Raw genomic sequence first — 15,324 nt, forward strand, 5'->3', positions numbered from 1 at the left:
AAGAATAGTTGGTCCTTGGAGGAGATCTTGCAGGGGTGAACTGGGAAACAAGAGTGTTAGCAATATTGGACAAACGTACCTTTCAGCAGCTTTACTTACATCTGATAGGCTCTGTATGAACATAATTGAGGAGGATGCAGTCTGTTTGCTGTCTGGATAAAATTCACAATCCCCTTTCGGTAGTCCTGACATAGGATCTGTCTCACATGCTGAACAGCTTCCGCCTGAGCAATCAGCAAGCTGTCCTCTAATCTCTTTTGAACATCTGGAAGTAAAAACGAACAAAGTTAATTCCTTGATTCCAAGTAATATTTTGACAATGAGAAATCACTGAATAAGGTTGAAACTTACAACATTTCCTCCGTACCCTTTGCAACTTTCATCTGTCATTTCCTTGCTGACTAAGAAAGGTTATAATCAACCACTTTCCTCAGGAAATTGATTTTTCCTTTCCCCTCTTAGCCCTTTATAATTTTAATTCACGTCAATTTAATGTCCCCATAGTTCCCTCTTTCCAAAGATAAGAACCCCAGCCTACCCAGTCTTTATTCATTCTTTGTTCTTTACTTGAGGCAATATCCCGATAAATCTCCTTTGTACCCACTTTCAGTGTATTCATCCTAACTGACAGAACTGTTCTGTTATGTCTCACTGGAGTAACACACTGGAAATCAAGCCCCACTATTACCAGAGTCATCACGTAAGTAAACTTTCAAGATTTTAAAATGTAGCCAAAATTCCCAATTTTCCCATCTTTTGGATCCAAGTTGACAGAAAGCATGGACCAGGAATTTAAACTTAACAGGAATAACTATTTATTACAAATAAATAGATTCTAACTGCAGATAAACAGAATTATGATCAGTTTACACATAACGCTACTGGTTAAAATTCTAACCTACTAATAAAATGCCCACTGCATACGCACATACAAATAGACACAAAGAAAAGGGCATTACAGGTGGAGCGAACAATTGAGAAGGCCAACAGGATTTGCTCAGATGCTCCTTTTGCTGATCACAACTCCTTTCCTCCTGGAGTTATGATTGTTCCTGACTAGAATAAACAATCTGTAAGATGCTCAGCTAACTAGAAGCCAGTCACATTGCTGTGGACAGGCAGAAGGCTTTTGTCAGCAATAACCAGTCACTCTTCCATGCAAGATTCAGCTACTTGTTACCAGCTGAGTCTCTATTTGGACACAGACTAGATTAGATTCCCTACAGTATGGAAACAGGTCCTTTAGCCCAACAAGTCCATACCGACCCTTTGAATAATAACCCACCCAGAGCCATTCCCCTACATTTACCCTGACTCATGCACCTAACACTATGTGCAATTTAGCACAGTCAATTCACCTGACCTGCACCTCTTTGGATGGTGTGAGGAGACTAGACCACCCAGAAGAAACCCACGCAGACATAGGAAGAATGTGCAAACTCCAAATGGACATCACCTGAGGCGAGAATTGAACCTGGGTTCCTAGCACTGTGAGGCAGCAGTGCTAACCACCGAGCCACCGTGCCAACCCCTAGTTACAGATGGTCTGTAACTAGACTTGCCCCACCACTTGCACACACAGCTGTGTAAACATCTCCTACAACAAGTGCCAGGTTATTTGCTTTACACAGCAATCCCTTCAATAATCTTCGTTTTTATACCAATCATTTTTCCATTTCAGACCACAATCAAAAATACAGTTAAATAGAAAAGAATGCTCTTAACAATATGCAGTAAATGAACTGTTCACTGAATAGTATTTTCTATCATTCTAGAGTAACCTCCCTGCTTTTGTACTCTCTGCCGGAGTTAATAAAGGAATGTATCTGTATGACTTCTTAACCACCATATCCAACTGCCCTTTTTTATCTTCAGGGAGCATGTACTGGAATATTAGTCTTTTCTCCTACCCTTCTTAGTAATCTATTATTTATTATATGTTCCTTTTGCTTGTTTTCACCATCCTCAGCCCTATAAATGCATTACCTCTTTTTGACCAATTTGATAATCCACTTATATTTCTGCAGTTTGCATTATTGGACATGAAACATGTGGCTAATTTTTGATACCTAGTACAAGCATCTTAATAATGATGACTACATCGAAGTCTGAATCTGTATATGTAATATATATGTATATCATGAAAAGTAAGGGACCTCATACACACCATTGAAACCAGCCTTTCAGTCCCAAAGATATCCATAGATCCTTTGTTTCCTACCACAGAGCTAATTTTCCATCTGATTTTTCACTTGTTTAGAGGTCCCAAATAAACATTTAGTTTTCTAACCAATCTGTCATGTGACATTTTGCTAAAGCCTTGCAAAGTCCCCTGGAGATCATGCCAAATACATTAACCAGATAAACCCTCCATGTCACTTGCTCAACAATTGAACCAAGTTAGTCAGACACAACCTTCCCTGAACAGATACATTCAGTCCCTCCTTGATTAATTTATGCCTTCTTAAACAATCATTTATGCAGTTCCTTGAAATATTTTTCAATATTTTTTCCACCAACGCGATTAGACATGTTTATTGAGAAAAGCTGAGAATGAAATTCCTTTGGACGGGATTGTAGCTCCACAGATTTGTCTTTATGTACCATATGCCCATGTTAGGTTTGTTCGATCATTGTTTGGGGATTGTATCTTTTGGTTTATAAGATGATTATAGTTTAGGACTGTGACTTTAAATGTAAAGTGTATCAAACAAATCATGTAACCTGTACTGAAGTAATCCTGAGTGAATTATTGAGGACAATATGCAAGCTATTTAGTCTTGGACCAATGACTGCAGTTTCCAAGTTAACAATGTATAGAGACAAATAAAATGTTTAGTCATTATCTCTATTTTTCACTATGCTCAGATTGTATCAAATTCTGAAAAAGAAACTGTGAACTAGAAGTTTGAATTTCTCTTTAAATGTATCGGGCCACTGGAGAGATCAATTATTTTTTCACGTGATCCTGTTTTAAATAAAATAATATGGCTCCTGTCTTAGTCAGACGATCATTTGAGTTACCCAGGAAAAGGACCTGTGTAAAATAGGGTTAGGATATGTATTTGTATGGATAGTCCATGCTGCAAAATTAATAATAGGAAAAGACAGGATAGATAAAGATGAGCTATTTCCATTGGTTGGGGATTCCAGAACAGGCGACATAGTTTGAGAATTAGGGCCAAACCATTCAGGACAGGTGTTGGGAATCATTTCTACACACAAAGGGTGGTGGGTTATTGGAACTCTATTGCACAAACTTCAGTGGATGCTGGATCAGTTTTACAATTTAAAATCTGAGATAGCTAATTTGTTTGTTTAACAAAGGTATCGGGGGATCTCAGACAAAAGCAGATATATGAAGTTAGGCCACAGATTAGCCATGATCTGACTGAATGGTGGAACAGGCACCAGGGGCTGTATAGCCTACCCTTCCTCCAATGTTTCCCAATGTTAGTTAGCTCAGCAGAACTTCATCACCTTTGAAGACAAACACACAAGTCCGATCCCATTGTCACAAAGCTGGTCCCTTTGTTCTCAAAGCTGTCCTTTTTCTCAAGGATACTGTTTCCTTGGTTTTTTTCAGAGAGATAATTAGATTGATTAGACTGGTTTGGTACAGACATTAAAGGGTAAAGGAGAGGTATTTTTGTTTATATGTCAACAGATGAGACTTCAGGCCAAAGTTGTCATGTTTTAGAGGTGACCTGTATAATGAAAGGGAAGTGGTCAGCTCTCTAGCTGAGCAGTTCAGTTCGGTCCAGAACTAGTTGGGTGTTCGACAGTGAGTTGTGTGGAAACAGTTGACTAAACTCTCTCTTTCTGCCCATTTATCTTCAACCTGTAAGCATCTATTCCTTTTTTTTTACTGTGTTTTAAGGGGGTTTGCTTATTGGGCCGGTTGTGTATATTGGAAACAGTATAATTAAGTCTAGTTTGGATGGACTGAGTTCTGTAGGGGTTCTTTATTCTGTTCTTTATGTTTCATTGTGTAATTTTGTGAATAAAAGTTTGTCTGTTTTCAAACCTGGTCTCCTTCCTATCAGAAAGATGTTGTGAAACTTGAAAGGGTTCAGAAAAGATTTACACGGAAGTTGCCAGGATTGGAAGATTTGAGCTATATGGAGAGGCTGAAGAGGCTGGGGCTGTATTCCCTGAAACGCCGAAGGCTGAGAGATAACCTTATAGAGGTTTACAAAATTATGAGGGGCGTGGATAGGGTAAATAGGCAAAGTCTTTTCCCTGGTATCAGGGAGTCTAGAACTAGAGGGCATAGGTTTAGGGTGAGAGGGGAAAGATATAAAAGAGATCTAAGTGGCAACATTTTCACACAGCGGATGGAACGTGTATGGAATGAGCTGCCAGAAGAAGTGGTGGAGGCTATTACAATTGCAACATTTAAGAGTCATTTGTATAGGTATATGAATAGGAAGGGTGTTGAGGGATATGGGGCGGGTGCAGACAGGTGGAACTAGATTGGGTTCGGATATCTGGTCGGCCTGGACTGGTTGGACTGAAGGGTCTGATTCCATGCTGAACATCCCTATGAACATGACTCTATGACCTGGTAGTCAATCTCACTAACTTACTCCGAGTAATTTTTACTGTACACTTACTGAAAAAAATTGCAAAGTTATGGTCTGCGATGCCTGCTTAGGAATGTTTTGAGTGGTCCTGGCCTAGTCCATAACACTATCTTAACGGTGTCAACACACCTACTGGAGCAGATTGCAAGAACAAATAGTTATCCTATGGGCATCATAAGTAATCCCGGAAACCCAAGAGACATTATTCAGTGAGCAGAATACTACAATCAATGTTGTCTTACCTCGTTGCTTCACTGGTTCCATTAAATAAATAGAAGGGCATCAGTTCATCATTTTCATTGAAAACTCCCCACCGAAGATGAGCCCATTCATGAACAAATACTCGATCTGTAGAAACAGGAGCAATTTTAATTAAAACAATGTAACCAACACATACATTCTCTGCAGAAAAATAGTGCTTCTGCAAGTTTCAACGTTGGCATTATCCACTCACAGGTGTAAAATACACCCCATGGTGTGAAGATGTTTTGTGAATTCACCATGGAAATCAATATTCTGTTCTCCTGTGTTAATGGTACAATGTTTCTGAGTGTGGGATAGAAATGGTGTTTCAGAGGGTTGAGTTGAAATGTTCACTGTTCCATTGGCATGGAAGGAGAGGACATAATTCAAACGGATATTGCTCTTTTTGTATCTTTGCTTTTAATTTTTTCACCAAGATTGAGTACAGCAAACTTTGTTTTTACCAGTGGAAAGTGAAAACTGCAGATGCTAGCGATCAGAGTCAAAAAATATGGTGCTGGAAAAGCACAGCCGGTCAGGCAGCATCTGAGGAGCAGGAGAATCGAGGTTTCAAGCATAAGGAGTTCCTGAAGAAGGGCTTGTATCCGAAATGTCGATTCTCCTGCTCCTCAGATGCTGTCTGACATGCTGTGCTTTTCTAGCACCTCACTTTTCAATTTCGTTTTTACCAGCACCTATGAACTGGCACTCTCGATAAACTGGCAAAAATTATATACTTCAAATACTGGAAGTTTACTATATTATCACAATCTCCAAAATGTCCAAACAGCTAGTAAATTTTATTTAAAGCCAAGTGATTTAATTTAATTGATTTATGCTGTAAATAAGGTATAACAGTGATGTGTATATCCCCTGCCTTACATCGAGTGTGTTTTCACAATGGTTATGTGAATGTCTTGGCCAGCTGGATTAATTAATCAATGGACACACTCCTGGTCCAATAAGTGTTGGGCAATAGTAAGTTTGCTGTGTTCCAATTTTGCCTTCTTCATAACTCGTTGTAATAACAACTCCTGTATTCATTTTCACTGTCTTCATGAGCATCAGCTAGGATCATGTTCACCAACTGAGCAGTCTTAATTCGGTGCTTAAAGCAAATGCTACTCCGTTCTAACTTAGTTCAGATAGTTTACCTTTCGGTCCATAAAATGAATCCAGACTGCTGTCCAGGATAAAGTTTGGTGTGAAGTGAATGTACCGTCCCTTCTCTCCACATCCACCATACTGCAGGGTGTATGGTTCATCTCTGTTTTTGAGGTTTGATTCAGCAATGATCACGTCAGCCTGCGAAAAGAAAAATGAACACTACCATGTAAGAATCTGTTGATATCTGGTATCTGTTGTCATTACTTTGGCTTGTATTGTACAGGTTTGAAATAATGTGTAACATCTAAAAGTGTCATTGACAGTGCTATCACAGCTCTTACCCAATACTAACCTTTTCATTGACATTCAGTTTGGTTCCACTAGGCCAACTCAGTTCCTAACCTCATTACAGCCTCTGTCCAAACATGGACAAAAGAGCTGAACTCCAGAGAGGAAGTGAAATGTATTGCTCTTGACATTGAGATGAGTTCTGACCAACAGTATCTTTTAAATTCACTCATGGGCTGTGACTATCTCTGGCTGGCCAGCATTTAGTGCCTGTCCTCAGGTGCTGTTGAACTAAGTGACCAGCTCAGCCATTTCAAAGGGGAGTTGAAAATCAACCACATTACTGTGGGGTCTAGAGTCATATATGGGCCAGACAAGGTAACAATCGCACATTTCCTTCCTTAAGTAAGCAAATGGGGTTTTCCTGACAATCAACAATGGTTTCATGGACATCAGACAGATTCTTAATTCCAGAGTTTTTAAAATTGAATTCAAAAGATCACCATCTGTCATGGTAGAGTTTGAACCTGGTTCCACAGAGGTTAGCTGAATTTTGGGATTAATTCATGATGATACCACTAGGCCATTGACTCCCCATTAAGGAGCATCATGGAGCCCTAGAAAAACTGAAGTCACTGGGAATCAAGGTCAAACACTCCACTGTGTGGAGTTATACTTGGCACAAAGGAAGGTGACTGTGATTATTGATTGTCAATCATCTCATCCCCAGGGTATCACTTCAGGAATTTCTAAGGGCACTGTCCTGAACCCAACTATCTTCAGTTCCTTGATAAACAACCTTTTCACCTTCATTCGGAGGGATGTTCACATAATGTTCAGTGCATTCACAACTCCTCAGATACTGAAGTGATCTATGTTCAAATGTCATGAGATTTGGACAATGTTCAGTGTTGGACCAATAAAGCAGGAAGTAATATTGATGTCAAATGATTGCCAGGCAATGACCATGCCCAACAATAGAGAATCCAACATTGCCCTTTGACATTTAATGACATTATTATTGCTGAATCCCCAACTATCCATATCCTGGGATGGGGGATTCCATTGACCAGAAGCTGAACTGAACTAGCCATAGAAAGTGTGGTTCTGAGGATCTAAAATCTGGATTTGGGCTGCTGTCTGGAGCAACCATTTAATACACACCCTTACTAACAAAAAAAATGGCTTCTTAATGCAAGAAATATAAAGTAACATAACAAAACGGTTTCTAGGCTGCAAATTGTGCACTCTGTTTAAAAATGGATTTTTACCCTGTTAAAAACTGCATTCCTGAACTAACTGAACCAAAAATTAGCAGACTATGCTTCCTTTCAGGATGGAATTAACTACGCCAGATAGGGCATTACTAACCATCCTAGCCAACCTTGGAGATGAAGTTGCTGAGAGATAAAATGTGCAAAACAAAGTTGTGTACCAGGAAATATCATTGGCTTAATCTTATACCTATAAAGTCATTTTATTAAATTCTATTGGATTAGCTCTGTAATTAAGACTGTACTATTTTTCAAAAATAGTATGAAGAATGTCTTTACTTTAAGCTATTTGCACAGTTACTCCAAGGCACAGAAGCATTTAACCTCTGTGTTGCTGGGCAGCCTGAGCCTGGCTGTGATAATAAAGTGAAATCTTGCAGAATCAGACCGAAGTACTAATGTTCTTATGTCCAATCGTGGAACCGAGAGACCCTTCCCGTGGGTCAAGATCTTCATCTGGTGCCATGACTTGGATACGGTATAAATGGATTGTGGACAGTGGTGTAAGAGCCTTGAGTCCTCACAACTGAGTATTGAATCGGCCAGGAGACGGGAGTATTTCATAACCGCGTGGCTTTACTCTTATCCAAGTAGTGGTTGACCTGACCTCTCGCTGTCTATCATCTCAGTCCAGCCCATAAAGGATCGATCTCAGTAAGAATAGTGCCGAGGACTCGAGATAAAGCTAATAAGTTGAGGATTTGCGGATTGGGGATACAATATATATATAAAAAAGGGGAAGAAAGAAGGAAAGAAAAGAGAAGGCCAAGAATCTTTATGGAGTCAGGGACTCCACCTAACAAGAGGAAAAAGAAGGGTGAAGATCTTTACCTCAGGTCGGGGACCCGAGCACAGAGATGAGAGGTGGATCAAGGATCCGAATAGGGTCGGGGACCCTAAAAAGAAAGAAGAAAGAAGGTCGAGGACCCCTACAGAGTCGAAAGACTCTGATTCGGTCAAATTGGTGCCGTCTAAATTGATTCCTAAATTGTTCTGTGAAAGACGAAACAAAGAACTATCGCGATTTATTATAACGAAACAGTCAGGGTTTTAGAATGTCGACAGTGTTTGCCAGATATCATTAGCCTTGTTGTTTGTTGTCAGGTTGTTGATTAGTGAAAGTTTTACGTTGGGGTTATCTTCTCTGTTGTATCTGTTCGGCTTGTCTTGTCTTGCTTTGCTGCTTTGTCTGGTTTGTTCAGTTTGTTTTGGGGGTGTTTGTTCTTTGTTTATGAAATGTAGGGGTGGTTGCTGCTTTTGTCGTGTTAGAAAAAAAGAAAGCTGGTCAGTGACACAATTCTCGCACACTTGGTTAAGCAGCTACGTGCCACAGCTAAGATTCATGAGGGTAGAACTCCCTAACTTGACTTTTGGAATGTGTGTGTATGTGCGAGAGACAGACACAGACAGAGAGAGAGAGCTGCAGCTTGCAGATTCAGTTTGGACGCACATTTACTGGGTGGTGATTGAATGTTTGTGTTTTGATCCCTGGAGCTCGAGATCTGGGATTGTTTTGGATTTGGCTTGCATTTTTGGAACTTAACATGATTTTTTTTAAGGTTAAGCATCCTTCAGAGATTATGAAATGAAATATTATCCCCTGTTCTTCTTACAGGCCATGACTGCCCTCCTGTCCGTTTCTAACTCATCACTTTTATGCTGACATGAAAGCCAATCTAATTTAATTTCAAATCAGTTTAATTCGGAGAAAGACAGCATTATAATCTTTTTTAAAAAAAGTCTTCTCCTTTGATCCTGCGCCATTAGACATCAGTATAAACTTGCTCTCCAATTCCCATAATTTCATGCTACTGCCAAAGATCATTTACACCCCTCTCTCTCTCACCCCTAGGTGTTGTACTAATGATAGAATGGTACTAATGATCAAAGGATGTAAAACAGTAGTACTAAACCTGGGCCTCAGGTGCAGAATCATTCTGTTCCAGGATGAAAGCAGGTCTCTGCTCAATGTTAGTTATAATCTAGGCCTAACATTGAGGAAAATCACTTCAGACTTTAACATTTGTTCATTGAGTGGAGAAATTGCATGAACCTTATTAAATTTAGTTAAATTTTATAAAACTGGAAGTATAAAGATAGATCCAAAATATCCCAAACCAGCAGCATTGCTTTCAGAAAATGATATTAGCAGATTTACTTTTTGTTTCAGACTCGTTTGTTTCCACTTAATTTTAAGATCGCTGTGTTTCATTGGTGATTATGGTGTGCCAGTTGTAGCTTTATTTTGTATCAATTCCCCTCACTGAATGACAATTGAAGATTCAGTTCAACATTAGGTTGTGATAAATAGAACATAGAACATAGAAAAGTACAGCACAGAACAGGCCCTTTGGCCCACGATATTGTGCCAAAATTTAATCCTAATGTAAAATATAGTAACTTAACCTACCCACCCCTCAACTCACAGCTATCCATGTGCATGTCCAGCAGTCACTTAAATGTCCCCAATGGCTCTGCGTCCACCACCACCGCTGACATCGCATTCTATGCATTCACAACTCTCTGCATAAAGAACCTACCTCTGACGTCTTCTTTATACTTTTCTCCTGATATCTTCAAACTATGTCTCCTTGTACCAGTCAATCCTGCCCTGGGGAAAAGTATCTGGCTATTGACTCTATCTATTCCTCTCATTATTTTATACACCTCGATCAGGTCTCCTCTCTTCCTCCTTCTCTCCAGAGAGATAAGTCTGAGCTTATTCAACCTTACTTCATAAGGGAAATCCTCCAGTCCAGGTAAACCTTCTTTGCACCTTCTCCAAAGCCTCTGTTTCTTTCCTATAGTAGGGCGACCAGAACTGGAAACAATATTCCAAGAGTGGTCTCACCAGGGAAACTTGATCCTCCTGTTAACGAAAGCCAAATCACCATATGCCTTCTTAACAACCCTATCCACTTGGGTGGCAACTTTGAGGGATCTATGCACTTGCACATCCAGATCCCTCTGTTCCTCCACACTGCCAAGAATCCTGTCTTTAATCCTATATTCAGCGTTTGAGTTCTTCCAAAATGCATCACTTCACATTTATCCAGGTTGAACTCCATCTGCCATTTCTCAGCCTAGCTCTGCATCCTGTCTATGTTGTGCTGCAGCCTGCAGTAGCCCTCTACACTATCGACAACACCTCCAACCTTCGTGTCATCTGCAAATTTACTAACCCATCCCTCAACCTCCTCATCCAAGTCATTTATAAAAACTACAAAGAGCAGAGGTCCAAGAACAGAGCCCTGCGGGATCCCGCCACTCAATACTGTCCTCTAGGCAGAATACTTTCCATCTATAACCACTCTCTGCCTTCTGTCAGCCAGCCAATTCTGAATCCAGGTAGCCAAATCTCCCTGTATCCCATACTTCCTGACTTTAAGAATGAACCTACCATGGCGAACCGTATCAAATGCCTTGCTGAAATCCATATACACTACATCTACTGCTCGACCGTCGTCGACCTGTCTTGATGCCTCCTCAAAGAACTCAATAAGATTTGTGAGGCATGTCCTGCCCCTCACAAAGCCATGCTGACTGCCTTTAATTACACTATGCTTTGCCAAATAGTCATAAATCCTATTCCTCAGAATTCTTTCCAAAACTTTGCTGACCACAGACGTAAGACTGACTGGTCTGAAATTTCCAGGGATTTCCCTAATACCCTTCTTGAAAAGAGGAACAACATTCGCCTCCTTCCAATCTTCTGGTATGACTCCTGTGGAGAGTGAGAAGGCAAATATCCTCGCTAGCAGCTTAGCAACCTCCTTTCTTGCTTCCCAAGCAGTCTAGGATAAATCTTGTCTGGCCCTGGGGACTTATCAATCTTAATGCTTTCCAAAGTTTCTAGCACATCAACTTCATCTTGATCTGGTTAAGACTGTATGCCAGCTCCTTTAAGTTTTCACTGACAACGGGTTCCCTTTCGTTGGCGAAAACTGAAGCAAAAAACTAATTTAGGGCTTCCCCTATTTGCTCAGACTCTATGCACAAGTTCCATCCGCTATCCCTGATTGGCCCTACCTTCTCCCTGATCATTCTCTTATTCCTCCCGAATGAGTAAAATGCCTTTGGGTTCTCCCTAATCCTTCTTGCCAAGCCTTTTTTGTGCCCCTTCCTGGCTCTCCTCAGTCCATTTCTGCCTATCCATAAATCATGTCACAAAATTAATATCCTATGGTTAATATTCCTGTCTTTGGATTCAGCCATTGTTTGTGTATTAGAAGTTTATTTTGTGACCATATGAGTAGATAAGACCTTTTGAGGCAGCAACAGTCATTTCACGACCTATATCATTGTAACTGTGCAATGACTGGTCAGGACCGCTTTAGGAACCTGTGCTTGGATTTAAAATAAGGGACTAGAACCAGGTAATTATAGTGGATTTCAGATTTGAAAAATGTGTACATTTTACATTTTAAATATTGAATACTGAATAAATGAATTTTCAGTTTTTATTGATGACTTTTAAAATGTCTCAGTCACTTGTTGAGTTTCCACCTCTGAATTACAGATAGTGATTATTGTATTTATTATTTTTATAATCAATTGTATTAGCCCTGAATCACGAAATCAGAATTAGTTGGCAGGATCACTTGGTTTTATTCCTTTATACATTGTCAGTGACCTGTCTCATTGCCTCATGGTTAATTTGAAGTATAGCTGCACTAATTTGTTGCTAACTAAAGAATGGAAAGATACCTTGCTGGCTAGTTGAAGGAATTCTGTATATGATTGGGGGAACAAGGTATGCATAGCAGATGGAACTCCTGAAAGCTGGGAGGTGACTGTGAATGGATACATGAAAAAATAAAAGGGAAATGAAATGAAAAAATAAAAGAGACATGAGAAACAGTGCAAGGCCACTAAGGTTGAGGAATATACAAACATGGTTAAAGCAAAAATACTGTAAAATAAAAAACTTAGATTCTACTCGGAAACCCCTATGTCTGGCATACCGACCCTATTTTGAGAATGGGGATTTTATTCCTGGACACTCTAACATCTCCTGATTGTCCCCAGCACACCTACCCTCCTTAATATAAACCATTTTTTTTAATGAAGCAACAAGTCTTCATAACTGATATCATGGGGATGAGTGGCCTGTGCCATCCTAAACTAGGGCCCATCCCAGGAATTAGAGTAATGCTAATGAAGCATGTCCCTGAGTGCAAGACTAAATCGGCCCAATTTGCTCAATATGCCCAAGGGTGAAACGAATGTAAATGCGGCAAAATTCTGGAGGAGCCTGAATACGAATGGCTTGTGTTGCAAGACTATCTGGTAAAAACAATGACTGCAGATGCTGGAAACCAGATTCTGGATTAGTGGTGCTGGAAGAGCACAGCAGTTCAGGCAGCATCCAAAGTGCAGCGAAATGATGGAAGTGTTATGCAATTGAAAAATAATCAAGAAGCTCAATTACCTTTGTTTAATCCTATGCTTTTGCAATGTTTTCCACCTGGAATCATTGACATGATCCAGACTAACAGTATGAACTAGTCCAGGAATTTCCAGCTGCAAACGAGGTGAGCAGTAGTTTTCTATTGGGGTAGTCAGAACTGGACTGAACCACGATGCAAGTTATAGGTAAAATTGATTATATCCAGCACCCTCACGATCCCAAATGCCATATGCCAGCCCTGAAAGGGTTGATTGGAATCAGGGTACCCATTGGGGGCGTAACCTAACTCAGATGCCCACCCAGCGACCACTGCTGAGCAACCTTTTCCCAAGGGGACTCTGAAAATGGGGACTGGTGGGCCCCAGTATTACACCTTTGAGACTGAGAACAAGACAGCAATTTCCCCCAGGGACAAATAGGTGGCCCTCGCTTTAACTGTGGAAATGTAGCCACTGGGAAGTGATGTGTCTTTAATGTCACCTTGGAGCTAACGTGGGGAATCGACATGCTTGAATATACACTGACTCTTCGTTGTGCTTTTGGTGTGATGCACGATTTTGGAGCCTTGTGGGAATATAGAGGAATTTGAGCTCCCATGAGACAGCGTTCTCGTAATGCTGTTCTGTCCGATCAATTTGGCAGATATCAAAATGTTTGGCTCATGCTGAGGAAACTGATACTGTTTCCAAAGTAGTGGGCAAGTGGATGCAGCTGCCAAGCAGGCAGCCTCACACCCCAAACTTCTGTACTCATCGGGTCCCCAGCAAAACCTGGTTAGACAAGTATAAAGATGGGTATGCCAGACCTGGGTAAGGTACAGAAGTCACTGGCGAAGCCCTGATGAAGAGCACAAGCTCTGGCCTCAAATAGGGTACTCTCTTGATACTCAAACCAAAATGTGGGTGACCCCTGCTGGACAAGTTTGTGTTCCTTCTTTGCTGCTGCCTACTTTAATTGATTACGTGCATTTTGTACTTGTGCAAGGAGGGAATGGTTTATACTCTATTATAATAGACAAGCCGCGGCCTGCAACCTCGATGAGAGGGGCCCTTCCAGGTTCTCCTCCTGCTGACAAGGTTGCCGGGCACCTCTTCCATTGCAAAGTTATCAGATGAGCCCTTGCAAGGCGGGAGGTGACGAAGGTCGAACTTACGCTGCTATTTTGGAAAAGTGTGAATGTAGTAGGGTTGTTGTAATGGGTGACTTTAGCTTTAGGAGAAAGTGAGGACTGCAGATGCTGGAGATCAGAGCTGAAAAATGTGTTGCTGGAAAAGTGCAGCAAGTCAGGCAGCATCCAAGGAGCAGGAGAATCGACGTTTCGGGCTTTGACTTTAACTTTCCCAATATTGATTGGAACCTCCTTCGAGCAGGTGGTTTCAAAGGAGCTGTTTTTGAAAGGTGTGTTCAGGAGGGTTTCCTAACTTAATACTTTGACAGGCTGACGAGGGGAGAGGCCATTTTGGATTTGGTGCTCAGCAAGGAGCCGGGGCAGGTATCAGATCTTGCGGGTGGGAGAGCATTTTGGTGATAGTGACCACAACTGCCTCACATTCTACATAGCTATGGAGAAGGAGAGAATCAGGCACAATGGGAGGATATTTAATTGGAGAAAAGGAAACTATGATACTATCAGACATGAGTTGGGAAGCATGGACTGGGAGCAATTGTTCCATGGAAAGGGCACTAGAGACATGTGGAGACTGTTTAAGGAACAGTTGTTGCGAGTGATGCACAAATGTGTTCCTCTGAGTTAGGCAAGAAGGGGTAAGATAAAGGAACCTTGGATGACGAGAGCGGAGGAGCTTCTCGTCACAAGAAAGAAGGCAGCTTATGTAAGGTGGAGGAAGCAAGGGTCTTGCTCAGCTCTAGAGGATTACAGGCAGGCGAGGAAGGAGCTCAAAAATGGTCTGAGGAGAGCTAGGAGGTGGCATGAGAAAGGCTTGGTAGGAAGGATTAGGAAGAATCCAAAGGCATTTTACACGGATGTGAGGAATAAGAGAATGGTCAAAGAAAGAGTAGGGCCGATCAGGAATAGCATAGGGAACTTGTGTATAGAGTCTGAGGAGGTAGGGGAAGCCCTAAATGAGTTTTTTGCTTCTGTCTTTACTAAAGAAAAGGACCTAGTAGTGAATGAAACCATTGAGGAGCAGGTAAGCATGCTGGAACGGATAGAGATTGAGGAAGCTGATGTGTTGAAAATTTTGACAAACATTAAGATTGACAACTCGTCAGGGCCAGACCAGATTTGTCCTCGGCTGCTTTGGGAAGCGAGAAATGTGATTGCTTCGCTGTTTGCGAAGATCTTTGCATCCTCGTTCTCCACTGGAGTCGTACCTGAGGACTGGAGGGAGGCAAATGTAATTCCTCTCTTCAAGAAAGGAAATAGGGAAATCCCCAGCAATTACAGACCAGTCAG

The 15,324-nt window shown here is 41.1% G+C and overlaps 1 protein-coding gene across 1 annotated transcript in view; it reads right to left on the reverse strand.

The window, feature by feature from the left end:
• The window catches only part of LOC132818547 (calcium-activated chloride channel regulator 1-like), a 57,291-nt gene that overhangs the window by 28,807 nt on the left and 13,160 nt on the right, over positions 1-15,324 (reverse strand). The window contains exons 3-5 of the mRNA XM_060829605.1: positions 5,984-6,134; positions 4,829-4,934; positions 100-265 (exon numbers count right to left, since the gene is read on the reverse strand). Coding sequence (XP_060685588.1) covers positions 100-265; positions 4,829-4,934; positions 5,984-6,134 — 423 coding nt within the window. The remainder of the gene's footprint in view (positions 1-99; positions 266-4,828; positions 4,935-5,983; positions 6,135-15,324) is intronic.

This window comes from Hemiscyllium ocellatum, chromosome 9, assembly GCF_020745735.1.
Source record: "Hemiscyllium ocellatum isolate sHemOce1 chromosome 9, sHemOce1.pat.X.cur, whole genome shotgun sequence".
Taxonomy (NCBI): domain Eukaryota; kingdom Metazoa; phylum Chordata; class Chondrichthyes; order Orectolobiformes; family Hemiscylliidae; genus Hemiscyllium; species Hemiscyllium ocellatum.